Here is a 14,490-nt window from a genome sequence, read left to right as displayed (position 1 = left end):
TGAACCGCTCCAGAAAGCTTCACCTACCAAGGTCATTGACCGTCCAGTGCTTCACCTAACAGGGTCATTAAATCAAGTCCAGTGCTTCACCTACCAGACGTACGAACCGTCCAGTGCTTCACCTTACCAGGGTCATTAACCGTCCAGTGCTCACCTACCAGGTCATTAACCGTCCAGTGCTTCACCTACCAGGGTCATTAACCGTCCAGTGCTTCACCTACCAGACGCATGAACCGTCCAGTGCTTCACCTACCAGGGTCATTAACCGTCCAGTGCTTCACCTACCAGACGCATGAACGTCCAGTGCTTCACCACCAGACGCATGAAACTGCCCAGTGCTTCACTCCATCAAGGTCAGCTGACCGTCCAGTGCTTTTCTCACCTACCAGGGTCATTAACCGTCCAGTGTTTCACCTACCAGACGCATGAACCGTCTAAAGCTCACCTACCAAGGCTGGATCGTCCAGTGCTTCACCTACCAGACGCATGAACCGTCTAGTGCTTCACCTACCAAGGTCATTGACCGTCCAGTGCTTCACCTACCAGGGTCATTAACTGTCCAGTGCTTCCACCTACCAGGCCTAGCTAAACGTCCAGTGCTCCATCAGGAGGTGGTTGGCGCCCGGTGAGCGGCTCTTGTGTACTACAATAATACACCTGGATCAGCTGCTAGAATCGTGGGTACTGACTCCGCTTGGTGGCTAACTTCCAACAAAGTGTGTGTTAACCATGGCGGGTCCACGTCAGCACAGTACAATACTCCCACAGGTGTGTGTTAACCATATATGGGTCTAGACGGTCAGCACAGTACAATACCCCACAGTAGTGTGTGTTAACCATGGTGGGGCCCTAGACGGCTGCACAGTACAATACCCCACTGGTGTGTGTAAGCTAACCCGCGGCGGGTCTAGACGGTCAGCACAGTACAATACTCCCACTGTGTGTGTGTGCTAACTATGCGGTGGGTCTAGACGGTCAGCACAGTACAATACTCCCACAGGTGTGTAGTTAACCATGCGGCGGCTCCAGACTTCCAGCACAGTACGTTCCCACAGGTGTGTGTGTTAACCATGCGGCGGGTCTAGACGGTCAGCACAGTACAATACTCCCACAGGTGTGTGTGTTAACCATGCGGCGGGTCTAGACGGTCAGCACAGTACAATACTCCCACAGGTGTGTGTGTGTTAACCATGCGGTGGGTCTAGACGGTCAGCACAGTACAATACTCCCACAGGTGTGTGTGTAAGAATGTGTGTGGTTCACTTAATACCTTTAATAGTATAACACCACCGGCCGTTGTTTCACTTACGGTAAGTTTAAACCCGCCAGACACAGTGAACCATCAAGACGTGTTGTGTCACACCAACGTTCATTATGTCATTCAACGAACTTATACAACTTAAATAATAATGATTGTATGTTTATAAAGAAGAGTTAAGTAGGCAAGACTTAGTGTAGCTTGGCTTAACACTGAGGCTGGCAGCTGTCACCCGCCCACTAACGTTTTCATCAGTATTCACTCCACCTTCCCGCTGTGTGACCTTCACCACCAGTGAAGTGTAAGCCGAGGTGGGTGAAGGTGTTACATACTGTATGTTATTGGTGTAATGTTCAGGGTGTTGGTCCTTCCGGGCTTCTCTAAAGGTCACATTATTGTACTGTGTCTTTCTTCGTTGACCGTTGACGTAGAAATATAATCTCGTGTGTCTGAATAATTCATTGTATAAAACAATGCCAAAGACTAAAAGAACATCTGCAACTTTAACTGAGAAGGAAAATAATCACTAGTCTAAAAATAGGATATTCTGCAACACATCGACTAATCACAGAACGCGTGTGATTGCGTCACCGACACGCCATGCCATCAGGAGCCAATGAGCGGCGAGGAACCTGTGACGTCAGATATACACACCTCTCAGCTGTCGGATCACAACAATCCGTTCAGTCAGCGCGTGTACGCGGTTGGGGTGGGTTGTGTGCACTCACTCTCTCTTCACTTCTCTGTGTGTTGGGTTTCTCGGACTTGTGATCGTTTTTAGGATTTTACTTCTCCCCAGGTCAACATGAACTTCTCATTTGCGGGTTGTGGGTTCCTGGGCATATACCACGTGGGCGTGGCTGCCTGTCTAAAAAAATACGCTCCCAATTTGTTGGTGAACAAGATTTCAGGAGCGTCTGCAGGAGCTCTTGCGGCCGTGTGTCTGCTGTGTGACTCACCGCTGGGTAAGTCAACACTTACTCTTATGTAAGGAACCTGGCTCTATTACTAACTTAAAGGTGTCGGCACATTACGCCGTCCTACACTTAGTCTGTCATGATGTTGCCCTAAAACAAATGCAGTAGTGAAATATTAACCTGGAAGATTCTTTCTATATGTTACTATAACAAACAACTTAGGCTTATCACATGATGTTCCATTATTAATGAAGGTTAGTATAATAAAAGGCTGTGTTGTCACGAACTGTTAGTCAATCCAACACGTACACCGAGATGCTAATACTGTGCACTACCTGTCTGCTCGGCCCCAAACAATGTGAACCAGAAACTGTTAACTTGTACACAAACAAACAAACAATATTATGTCGACCTTGAACCCCGGAACTGCCAGACGAAAGATTACGGGATAGCAGGGCGGTGACACACGGCTTAAGACGAGACTTAAAGAAAAAAACTTTAGTGAGATACACAAGTGGTGATAGTGTTGGTCCTGTTGTGTACCTCACCTGCCGTCTTTACTACAAGTGGTGATAGTGTTGGTCCTGTTGTGTACCTCACCTGCCGTCTTTACTACAAGTGGTGATAGTGTTGGTCCTGTTGTGTACCTCACCTGCCGTCTTTACTACAAGTGGTGATAGTGTTGGTACTGTTGTGTACCTCACCTGTCGTCTTTACTACAAGTGGTGATAGTGTTGGTCCTGTTGTGTACCTCACCTGTCGTCTTTACTACAAGTGGTGATAGTGTTGGTCCTGTTGTGTACCTCACCTGCCGTCTTTACTACAAGTGGTGATAGTGTTGGTCCTGTTGTGTACCTCACCTGCCGTCTTTACTACAAGTGGTGATAGTGTTGATCGTGTTGTGTGCCTCACCTGCCGTCTTTACTACAAGTGGGTGATGAGTGTTGGCCTGTTGTGTACCTCACCTGCCGTCTTTACTACAAGTGGTGATAGTGTTGGTCCTGTTGGTAGCCTCACCTGCCGTCTTTACCACAAGTGGTGATGATAGTGTTGGTCCTGTTATTGTACCTCACCTGCCGTCTTTACTACAAATTGGTGATAGTGTTTGGTCTGGTATGTACCTCACCTGCCAAGTGCTTTACTACAAGTGGTGATAGTGTTGGTGCTGTTGTGCCTCACCTGCCGTCTTTACTACAAGTGGTGATAGTGTTGGTCGTGTTGTGTACCTCACCTGCCGTCTTTACTACAAGTGGTGATAGTGTTGGTCCTGTTGTGTACCTCACCTGCCGTCTTTACTACAAGTGGTGGTGATAGTGTTGGTCCTGTTATTGTACCTCACCTGCCGTCTTTACTACAAGTGGTGATAGTGTTGGTCCTGTTATTGTACCTCACCTGCCGTCTTTACTACAGTGGTGATAGTGTTGGTCCTGTTGTGTACCTCACCTGCCCGTCTTTACTACAAGTGGTGATAGTGTTGGTCCTGTTGTGTACCTCACCTGCCGTGCTTTACTACAAGTGGTGATAGTGTTGGTCCTGTTGTGTACCTCACCTGCCGTCTTTACTACAAGTGGTGATAGTGTTGGTCCTGTTGTGTACCTCACCTGCCGTCTTTACTACAAGTGGTGATAGTGTTGGTCCTGTTGTGTACCTCACCTGCCGTCTTTACTACAAGTGGTGATAGTGTTGGTACTGTTGTGTACCTCACCTGCCGTCTTTACTACAAGTGGTGATAGTGTTGGTCCTGTTGTGTACCTCACCTGCCGTCTTTACTACAAGTGGTGATAGTGTTGGTCCTGTTGTGTACCTCACCTGCCGTCTTTACTACAAGTGGTGATAGTGTTGGTACTGTTGTGTACCTCACCTGCCGTCTTTACTACAAGTGGTGATAGTGTTGGTCGTGTTGTGTACCTCACCTGACGTCTTTACTACAAGTGGTGATAGTGTTGGTCCTGTTGTGTACCTCACCTGTCGTCTTTACTACACTAACCAACATAAACCAGTTTGTTTATTAAGTGAAGATGATCCCGGATGAAAACTGCTCTTTATTTTATTTTTTTATACGATCGTGTTGAAGGTTTCTCAGCTTTGTGCTGTATTGTGATTATGGTGTAAATGGCAGTCTTCTACAGTAGTACTTTATCATAATAAATGTTGGCAGTTGACAACCATGTGATGGCTGGCTGGCTGGCAAGGTCGTGTACAGTATACTGTTGCTCGAGTCCCTCCACCTGTAATACCAATATCTACCTCATCACACACGCCATAAGCTCGTAACCCTCATCCTTACCGCCAAAAATCAATACCTTCCCGCCAGAATTTACGAAGAGCACGTGCGCCACCTGTGACACAAGGTGGGTGGGTACAGTTTTTTCAACGTGTACTGTATAAGAGGTAGTGGGGCTTCTGAATTTTGTAAAATTAATAACAAGTCAGGTACGTGTAGATAACATGTGTTTAATTAACATTGGTTTGTTACGGTATATATCTTAATACTCGTTTATTTAACACATTGAGGTATAAGTTCAGGTTTAGCTGGATGTTCTTATAAGTATGTTTAGATAGTAATGGTAACAGAGACAAACATTGCAGGGAGAGGGAGAGACGCCTCTGTCGGCCTGTTTTGTTTACTAACTCACATGACCCACGTGGTGTTGATGACACACCTGGTGGCTCTCCCCCCAATCACCTGTCTACCCCGTCACGTGAAGGGCAGATGTGTTCAGCCAGGTGTGTAATAAGGGCTGTTGTCACTGTACACCTGTCTGCCTCCTCGCGACTTCCACTCTAATTAGTGTAGTGGAAACTGTATGTTTATATATTTAGATTATGGTGAAGTATTGTGTGAAGTAGTGTTAGATAATTAAAAAAATATCAAAAGTAAATTGTAAAGAGAAGCAATCAAAGAGAGAGAGGGGGACGGGGCGAGTGTGTGTATGAGTCAGCACATAACTTTGGCGTTACATGGCGTCTTGTCGGTCGCCGTCAGCAAAATAAACACAGCTCCCCAGCACTTAGGGATTGTTGTCGGCATCAAGATTTAACGGGATCAGTTTACTAGACACCCAGTGACTTATATAACCGATGGGGTGGTGGATGGGTGCTGAGTGATAATGTAAAGTTTTGGCGGGAAGATCAGCTGATGGTCGTCTGGCTGCGTATATTTACTAATTTCCTCTCGGGGAGTTAGTGTTTGTCTTTGCTCTCGCATTTTTATTGTTTTCTATCCCTTTATTGGTGTTTTGTTATGAGTTATTATTATTCATTGTTTATGTCGTTCTGTCTGTGTGTCTGGATCTCTTGCCAATGACCAGTTCTGTTTTTATCATGGGACATGACGGCAACACTCTCCCTCTGAACAAATCTTGACACATGGCGGAGTTGTTTGTTTTAGTGAGGCGGTGAAGATCAGTGATGGTCAGATGCAGGTGTGTAATGATTAGTTTTAGTGAGTTTGGTGTTTAAGGAACTGTCACCCACCTGGCGGCGTTAGTTAGAGGCTAGATAAATATATATCCATAATTAAAATCGTCGGGTCACCTGATTACAGTATTAACCAATCGCGCTACCCGGAGAGAATTATCTGTTGAAATATGGGATCATCTGAATAATCTCCACACCTAAAGATTAACCACGAACGTTATTTAGGAGTTAGGCTGGGATGGTGAATCTTCAAGTGATCCAAATCGTGAGGCCAACGTTATTACGCACCTATTTCAATTAGGGTCAACTCGTGATGTCTCTCTAATACATTAACTATAATCAACTCCGTATTATGTTCACGGTACTGTTCACGGTACTGTTAAAGGTACTGTCGAGGGTACTATAGTTGGTCTTGGGGAAGTGGAGGCAACAAGCAGGTAACTGTAGTGTGGACAGCTTGATTCATCGCTGTATCTTGTATGTTACTGACCTTCACTGAGACAGTAATACAGTTAATATCAATGTATGTGGTGTTTTACCGAGGATAGATACTGCACAGACACAAGTGGTGTGTGGCATCACTTTCCTGCCTTGAACAGCAGGCATGTCGCGCCACCCTCAGTTTGTACTGTGATTGGCCAGACAGAGGGCAGGGCATGACCCAGCCCTCCTATTGGCTCAGTAGCTGATAGGTGGAAATATAATATACAGGTCAAATGGTTTACTATGGGGAATAGACCTGACTATTGGTTGCAACTAATAGCATTTGCTAACCGTCGTCCTTTTGCTGAAATACGTACTAAATAATATATAACTACACATAACTAACGTCAAATGGTTAATGTATACAAAGGCACAGGTTAAAGCCTATTCGATATCCGCAAAACGATTTTGTATGTTAATATTGTCTCTAAACTGATGCATAGTTAAGTGAACGTATCTAGTTACGGCGGTGTCTGGTGCTGTATTTAACTTTATATCGGGAGGAATATATCTACCATACGAAGAATATAGATTATTTGTTATTCTTAGTGGGCAAGACGAGGCTTTCCGGGCGACATTTTGGTCTAGTGGTCATATTTATTATACCAGTCCTGAATATTGTAGTTTAAAGTGTGAATATTACATCTTAGTGGTGGGTTATTGTTGAGGAGTGATTTACCAGTTATTACCATCATCCTAGTGATGGGGAGGTCAGTGTTCAGTACCATACAGGTTCAGTTAATCATGGACAGTGTACCGTAGTTACAATGTTAAACATCCATCAGGACAGTTCAAGGTAGATGTTTAAAAGCTTATTTTCTTTGTGGTTGTTTATTAGACATAACAACCTACCATTGTTACTCTCAAACCACAGAGATAGTTATAAGATGATAAATCAATAAAGGGAACAGATCTCAAGATAATGATCACATAGTTCCCCATTACAGTCCACCAGCCTGTACTGTACCTCCAATGTTTATTCATTTGATAATTCAATGTCATTTTTTGACGATTTTACTGAACAAAAACGTCAATATATTTATCTATCTGTCAGCACTCTGGAACTTATTTACTACAAAGCGTTATAAGGTCAGACAACACACCTGTATAGTACTGTAAGGTAACACATCATCTCGTAGGCTGTGCGGGGCGCCTGAGTGAAGATGTGTGTTAGGAAATGTAATATGTGGACACAAATAATTGTTTTCTGGCAGGAAAGTTTGCCCAGTTTCCGACGGCTGAGTTAAAGAATCGCAAAATACCTATATTATTCTGCAGCACGACACAGATGTAATTTGAACACGAGAAAATAGTGAGAGCTGCAGTGGTGGTGAGCGGATGTGGTTGATCTACGCCAACAGCGATATTGATATATTATTTTGTACATAATGGGCGATTAGATTCTGACTTAATTTAGTTTGGTTTTGTTATAAATTGTTGAGTTGACAGCTCTGGAGGGAGTGTAGCAGCATCCAGGAAATACTACAGTTAGTTTGTGATTGCGATAATAAACCAACACACATATTTGTTAATAATTACAGACTAAGTTTATTTATACATTTTGTTAGATACGAATGATATCCTGTTTGTCGTTAACTTCTTTTGTAGACCAGACAACTCGGCGACTCTTCCCCGCAAGATGGCGCCCTGGCTCGCCTTACAAAATATGTCACAGTGGCAGCCAGGGAACCACACTAACCTAATTTAAGTTTGCTTGAAAAATAAATATTGCTGTTAAATGTCCGTCATCTTTTATCGTTACTGTGTTGCCAAGGCTGTTCTAGATTTCCCTCGACATTGACACACACTCTCTCTCTCTCTCTCTCTGTGCTCCTAAAATGTTCATACACAAGCCATTAAGAGTCACAGGTAGAGGGAAGCCAATCTCCACTCAACAAACTACTCAACAAATGTTTCTTCTTTACTTTATTATAATCCTTCGGTGTCCATAAACGCCAACAGCCATTATAACAACACTTGTAGAACAAAGTTGGAAGCTCCATTGTCATTTCCGCCACAAGTTTGTTTATATAACTTGTGGCTGGAGTTGTATCATACTTATGTAATTGTTAATGACTACTGCAATGACTGACCTATAGTTACAGTGTTAAATACCTTAGTAGTAGTTGTTGAAGCGCCGTAACAGCCTCACCGCGGGTGTTGTGATGAACGTCTGGCTGCTGCAGGTTTAGGCGGGAACCATAAGAGACACCACGCACTACAGTTATTGTGAATTAACACCAGAAGCGTTTGGTAAGTGAATTATCATTATATTCACAACATTCAAGGCAGGAACAACATTATACGTAATCAGTACAACATATAAGACTGGGTCAGGCTCTTACTTCACTCCACAAGGTCGTATGAATATTAATTGGTATAAAATATTTGAATATGTACATAGCTCCCGAGTGTGGTGAGCCGTCCGGTATAATGAAGTTACTGTTTTGGGTCATAATATACCGCTATATCTACTCTTTCTGGTGTGTATAATCCATTACAGTATTATTTATTGAACTCACCGCGTAATTGGCTGTGGCAGAAGTGTAGATTGTAGTGATGATAGCCAGTTTGTACCGGGAACGTAATTTGTTTTTACGTATATCGGCGACTGGTGATAAGGTCGATAACAGTAATTAATGAAGCTAATAATGACGTAATGGCTCTCAGATTATTGGTTCTAGTTATGGTTGTTAATGAGTTTTTTTTTATTACATGTGTTGTATAAGTGTCTCGGCCTTGACCACATTTAACATTATTAAAGATTACCCGTAGATTCACTCTCTCATCTTGTGTCCGCTAACCTAACCCCCCTGATAGTGTTGGGGTGGTTAATCTTCATGTGACACAGGCTGGGGGAGTGAGTCTGCTTGTGTACTTATTAACACACATAAGAGAGAGGGAGGGAGGAGGGTAAGAGAGAGAGAGAGGGAGGGAGGAGGGTAAGAGAGAGGGAGAGAGGTTGGAGGGTAAGAGAGAGAGAGGGAGGAGGGTAAGAGAGAGAGAGAGGTTGGAGGGTAAGAGAGAGAGGGAGGAGGGTAAGAGAGAGAGACAGGGTTGCCAGATGTATTTAATATCAATCAATAGAACACATTAATTCCCCAAGATGGCCGCCACTTGTCAGGTCGCAACAGCTGACGTAACATAAACAAAACAGTTTTGGCGGGAACAGGTAGGTGGTGGGCTGGCGGTGTTATGTAATTGGTGCCTCTCTCTCGCTCTCCTTTATCCATTTTTCTCTACCTCCTCCCTTTATTCTTTTCTCTCGTTATTCTCTTTTATTATATTACTCCCCCTCGCGTTTATTTATTTGTTCATTTCTCCCTCCTTGTTCTGCTTTCTCTCTTTCTCTCCCTCATCCTCTCTTGCAAGACCTCTTTCTACGCAGTGGTGCAGAGCGCAGCCGTGGAGGAGTGGAGAGAGAGATTGGGTGGAAGTGAGGTGGGGGGAGTGGTGGGGGTGAATGGAATGAGGTGGGAGTGGGGTGGGGGGGTGCTATAGAGGGGAGGGTTGGAGATGGGTGGGGGAGAGGGGAGGGATGGGTGGGGGAGAGGAGTGGATGGGGTGCTAGGAGGGGAGGGTTGGAGATGGGTGGGGAGAGGGAGGGATGAGGGGAGAGGGGAGTGGGTGGGGGGTGCTAGAGGGGGGTTGGAGAGGATGGGTGGGGAGAGGGGAGGATGGGTGGGGGAGAGGGGTGAGGGATGGGGGTGCTAGGGAGGGGAGGGTTGGAGAGATGGGTGGGGAGAGGGGAGGGATGGTGGGGGGAGAGGTGAGGGTGATAAGTAAATTATTAATATACACACACAAAGTTCCTCTCTACATACACACCACACCTGTACAAAATCATCAGGTACCTGTGTCTGTCAGCACCACAACACACCTTACCTGTGTCTGTCAGCACCACAACACACCTCTACCCAGGCCTGTCAGCACCACAACACACCTCACCTGTGTCTGTCAGCACCACAACACACCTTACCTGTGTCTGTCAGCACCACAACACACCTTACCTGTGTCTGTCAGCACCACAACACACCTCACCTGTGTCTGTCAGCACCACAACACACCTCACCTGTGTCTGTCAGCACCACAACACACCTTACCTGTGTCTGTCAGCACCACAACACACCTTACCTGTGTCTGTCAGCACCACAACACACCTTACCTGTGTCTGTCAGCCATCTTATATAGCCATCGTCGGCCATTTTGAAAAGGGGTGTGTGTGTGTGTGTGTGTAATAAATAATAGTAATTAACGGTTTATTGAAAAAGTCGGCAGCCCGAAGGCTGAATATATACATTAGAAAAAATGACTTATTACATACAAAGACATGGGGCGGGTGGGTCGTTTAACTAAAGCTTTCCACTGAAAGAAGAAGGAACATGAATTGAACAAACAAATTATTATAGTTTGCAGTTGATGCCCGGTGTGGGCTGGTCATGGAGACACCAGGTGGTGAGGTGTTCACGGGGTGTAGTAACTCGTCCTTGTGTGTTGATATGAAGGACCTCACGTGGTCATGGGTGTGTGCGTCTCTGTGTGAGTGTATGTGTGTGGGTGTCTGTGTGTGTATGTGTGCGTCTCTGTGTGAGTGTGTGTGTGTGTGCGTGTGTGGACAATTATTTGTACATACTGTAACCCTTACAATGATATGATAACATCAACAAGAACCATCTTGATAACGCACACACAGAGCAAGACACACACACACACACACACAACACACACACACACACACACACACACACACACACATGTGTTGGGCAAGATGTACCAACTCTTCTATCCACACACAACACACACACACACACACTCACACACACACACACACACGCCACCATCCGGCCACCGAATAAGAATACTGTCTCTGGAGCATGTGAGTCAGCAACTAAGTTGGCCCATACCAACTCCTCCCCTGAACCCTCCTCCCCACCGGAATATCAACAAGTTCTCGCCAGAAGTTACAATTTCACTTAGGAAAGAACGGAACCAGTGTTAAACAGAGGTGAACAGTGGTGAACAGTGCTTAAGTCAGTGAGAACAACTCAACAGTAACAGTTACCCATGTTAACCTTCACACAGTGAGGTCCCAGGTACCAGTGATAACGGCCCGTGAGACCCAACAACAACCAGCGATGTGTTAATCCGTCTAAGAAAACCTCACTCATATAACACCATCTGTGAGATTACTACACCACATGTCCCTCATAACACCATATGTGAGGATTACTACACCACGTCAAGTCCCTCATCACACCCATCTGTGGGGAATTACTACACCACGTGAGGTCCCTCATACACCATCTGTGAGGAATTACTACACACATTGAGCCCTCATAACACCATCTGTGACGGAGTTACTACGTGAGGCCTCATAACACCATCTGTGAGGAATTACTACACCACGTGAGGCCTCATCACACACCATCTGTGACGGTTACTACACCACGTGAGGTCCCTCATAACACCATCTGTGGGGAATTACCACCACGTGAGTCCCTCATAACACCATCTGCGGGGAATTACTACACCACGCCAGGTCCTCATAACACCATCTGGGGAACTACTCCACGTGAGTTCCTCCTAACACCATCTGGGAGGTTACTACACTACGAGTTTGCTGTTCAACACCTACATTAATCTGTATGTTCCTTTACCTTTCTCTAATGAAGGCTTTTGTTAAACCACCAATGTATGTAATAAGTCATTTATGTCCAATGTATATTTTCAGCCTTCGGGCTGCAGAATTTCATAAACTGTTAGTTATTATTACACACACACAGACACACACACACACACACACACACACACACACACACACACACATCACACACACACACACACACATACCCCAGTATCTCAGAGAATCAAGGGGTGAAGTCCTAAGTTCAGTAAACACTTATAGTGATAATTATATAGAGGATAATATTGAGAGTAAACACTTTATTGTGTGTGTGAGTGAGAGTGTGAGTGTGTGTGTGTGTGTGAGTGAGAGTGTGTGTGAGTGAGTGAGTGAGTGAGAGTGTGTGTGTGTGTGTGTGTGTGTGTGTGTGTGTGTGTGTGTGTGTGTGTGTGTGTGTGTGTGTGTGTGTGTGTGCGCTCCACATAACTGTTCATCAACATGTTGGGTGTGACGGCAGGAGCCGGCCTTGACGGGGGATAACTGTGCAGAACAAGAGGGAACACCTACAAGGTCGACCTCCAGCTTATTTCACCTCAAGGTTAACCATCCTAATGCTAACCTAACCTTTCCTAAGGGTTAGTCAAGTGAACACATTTAGTTAAGGTGTAGCCTTGTGTATATTATGTAACACCTCCACTGTACAGTGTCGTGGGTCACAACATACTACATCACGTTATGAGAGTGAAGACCAGGATAGTGGTTTACCTTGACCCTGTGTGTTTGTTACATAATAACCCGTTTGTCTCGCGCGTGTGAACCTCCGTACGTGCTGCCTCGACTAACCTAATCTACTTAACCTTTCCTAATCAAACTAAACCTAACGTAATGTATTCCCCCAAAGAGCGTTATATTGTTTGTTTAATCCTCAGGTGATATAAGCTTGGGGAGGGGAATCTCCACATGATCCGTGTATTAAGAGTTAAATGCTGACAGTTTAAATGGAAAAAGGATTAAGCGGGAAAATACCGGGAGTTAAAATGTTGGTGGAAGATTTTTATACACGTTAATGATATAAAGTCGAGTGTGTGGCACATTATAAACATGGCGGCCGGATGTGTACATTATCTAGGTTGCCATGGTAACCTGGACTCAACAGCCGGAGTGGCAGGTCATCACCTGCCACTCACGACTCGCATATTTCTATGTATTTGCTTATCAGTCTTTATGTACTTATCTTCTTTAATTTAGTCTCTCTCTCTCTCGTATACCTCGCGTCTGAGAGAGTTCACATAATCAGTGTGGTAACGTTTGAACCCCTGCGCATGACTGTCTCCTCCCCCACGAGGTTCATCCGTGATTGGTTGGGTCAGAGGGTCATGGCCACCGATTGGTGGAAATGTTACTTAAAACTTAATTTTTAATATTTGTCCCCGAGGGAGCTAGTTTATTGGGCATCCCTGTCATCCTGTGCAAGGTGAAGCACAGAAACGTTTACAGCGCCCATCTGGGAAGCATGCGTAGTCCATGCTTGCCTTCATGACTGTGCATTAAGGGCGTAAAAGCCTGAAGGGTCATGGGTTTCGTCAGCAAGTTACATAAAGTGACAGCATGATGAGTGTGTGGGGTGAACCGGTACAATTTATCTGTTTATGGCAAAGTGTGGCAGGTCCCTAGTGCCAGGCCTGTGACTAGGAGGAGGGATATCTGGTCAGGGAGGGAAGAGGTGTTGGTAACGGCTGGGAACACTTACGAGTACAGCAACACACCGGCGGGTCAATGAGTTTGACCTGGTGACTGTTATAAGGCAGACAGTCGTGTATGGTGGCTGAGATAACCCTTGGGGGAGGTGAGGGAGAAGTAAATGACTTTTTCGACGCCATACTTGTGTGTATATGTAGTGTTTGTCATACCCCGTCCCCTGTATGTATGTATGTATGTATGTACAGTATGTATGTATGTATGTATGTATGTATGTATGTATGTATGTTTTCACTCTGTTGTTGCTTGTGTTACATTTATTTCCTTCACTTTTTGTCAACTTTTGTGACGGAAAAAATCCCTGATCTGCTTTTATAGCCTTAAGAAAAATGTGTGTGTGTGTGGTGAAGCCGTAGCTGGTACGCACGTTGTGGTAGAGGTCATGACGTCACCACCACAAATGGACGCATACCTGGTGTGGTGGTGGGGGTGTAACTGTGCAAACTGTACTGTTATTGGGGTGTGGTGATGTACTCTCTCTAGTGACTGATAAAGAGATACAGAAAAATTACGTCAACCAAAGTATGAGATAATGTAAATATAATTAAAGTTTAAATGGAGAGAGAGAGAGAGATGAGAGGTAGATAGAATCACTAAGAAGAGGAAGTACCTGGTGGAGCGAGAGGGAGGGGGTGTTGGAGGTATAGTACCTGGTGGAGCGAGAGGGGGAGGGGTGTAGGAGGTATAAGTACCTGGTGGGCGAGGGGGAGGGGGTGTTGGAGGTATAGCCTGGTGGAGCGAGAGGGGGAGGGGTGTTGGAGTGTATAAAGTACCTGGAGCGGGAGGGGGAGGGGTGTGGAGGTAAGTACTGGGAGGAGAGGGGAGGGGTGTAGGAGTGTATAAAGTACTGATGGAGCGAGAGGGGAGGGGTGGGGAGGTATAGTACCTGGAGCGGAGAGGGGGAGGGGGTGTAGAGTGTATAGCACCGGAGCGAGAGGGGGGAGGGGGTGTAGGAGGTATAGCACCTGGTGGAGGAGGGGGAGGGGGGGGAGTGTATAAGTACCTGGTGGAGCGAGAGGGGAGGGGGTGGG

The 14,490-nt window shown here is 45.4% G+C and overlaps 1 protein-coding gene across 3 annotated transcripts in view; it reads left to right on the top strand.

The window, feature by feature from the left end:
- The first annotated feature begins 1,955 nt into the window (after positions 1 to 1,955).
- LOC121869028 (1-acylglycerol-3-phosphate O-acyltransferase Pnpla3-like) overlaps positions 1,956 to 14,490 on the top strand; it is a 44,878-nt gene continuing 32,343 nt past the window's right edge. For all 3 annotated transcript variants that reach the window (XM_042370107.1, XM_042370106.1, XM_042370105.1), the window contains exon 1: positions 1,956 to 2,223. In XM_042370107.1, the coding sequence (XP_042226041.1) occupies positions 2,064 to 2,223 (160 nt within the window). In that variant the 5' untranslated portion in view covers positions 1,956 to 2,063. The remainder of the gene's footprint in view (positions 2,224 to 14,490) is intronic.

Source organism: Homarus americanus, unplaced genomic scaffold (genome assembly GCF_018991925.1).
Source record: "Homarus americanus isolate GMGI-L3 unplaced genomic scaffold, GMGI_Hamer_2.0 scaffold24694, whole genome shotgun sequence".
Classification (NCBI taxonomy): domain Eukaryota; kingdom Metazoa; phylum Arthropoda; class Malacostraca; order Decapoda; family Nephropidae; genus Homarus; species Homarus americanus.
The sequence above is the reverse complement of the archived record's forward strand: the minus strand, read 5'-3'. Positions and strand labels throughout refer to the sequence as shown.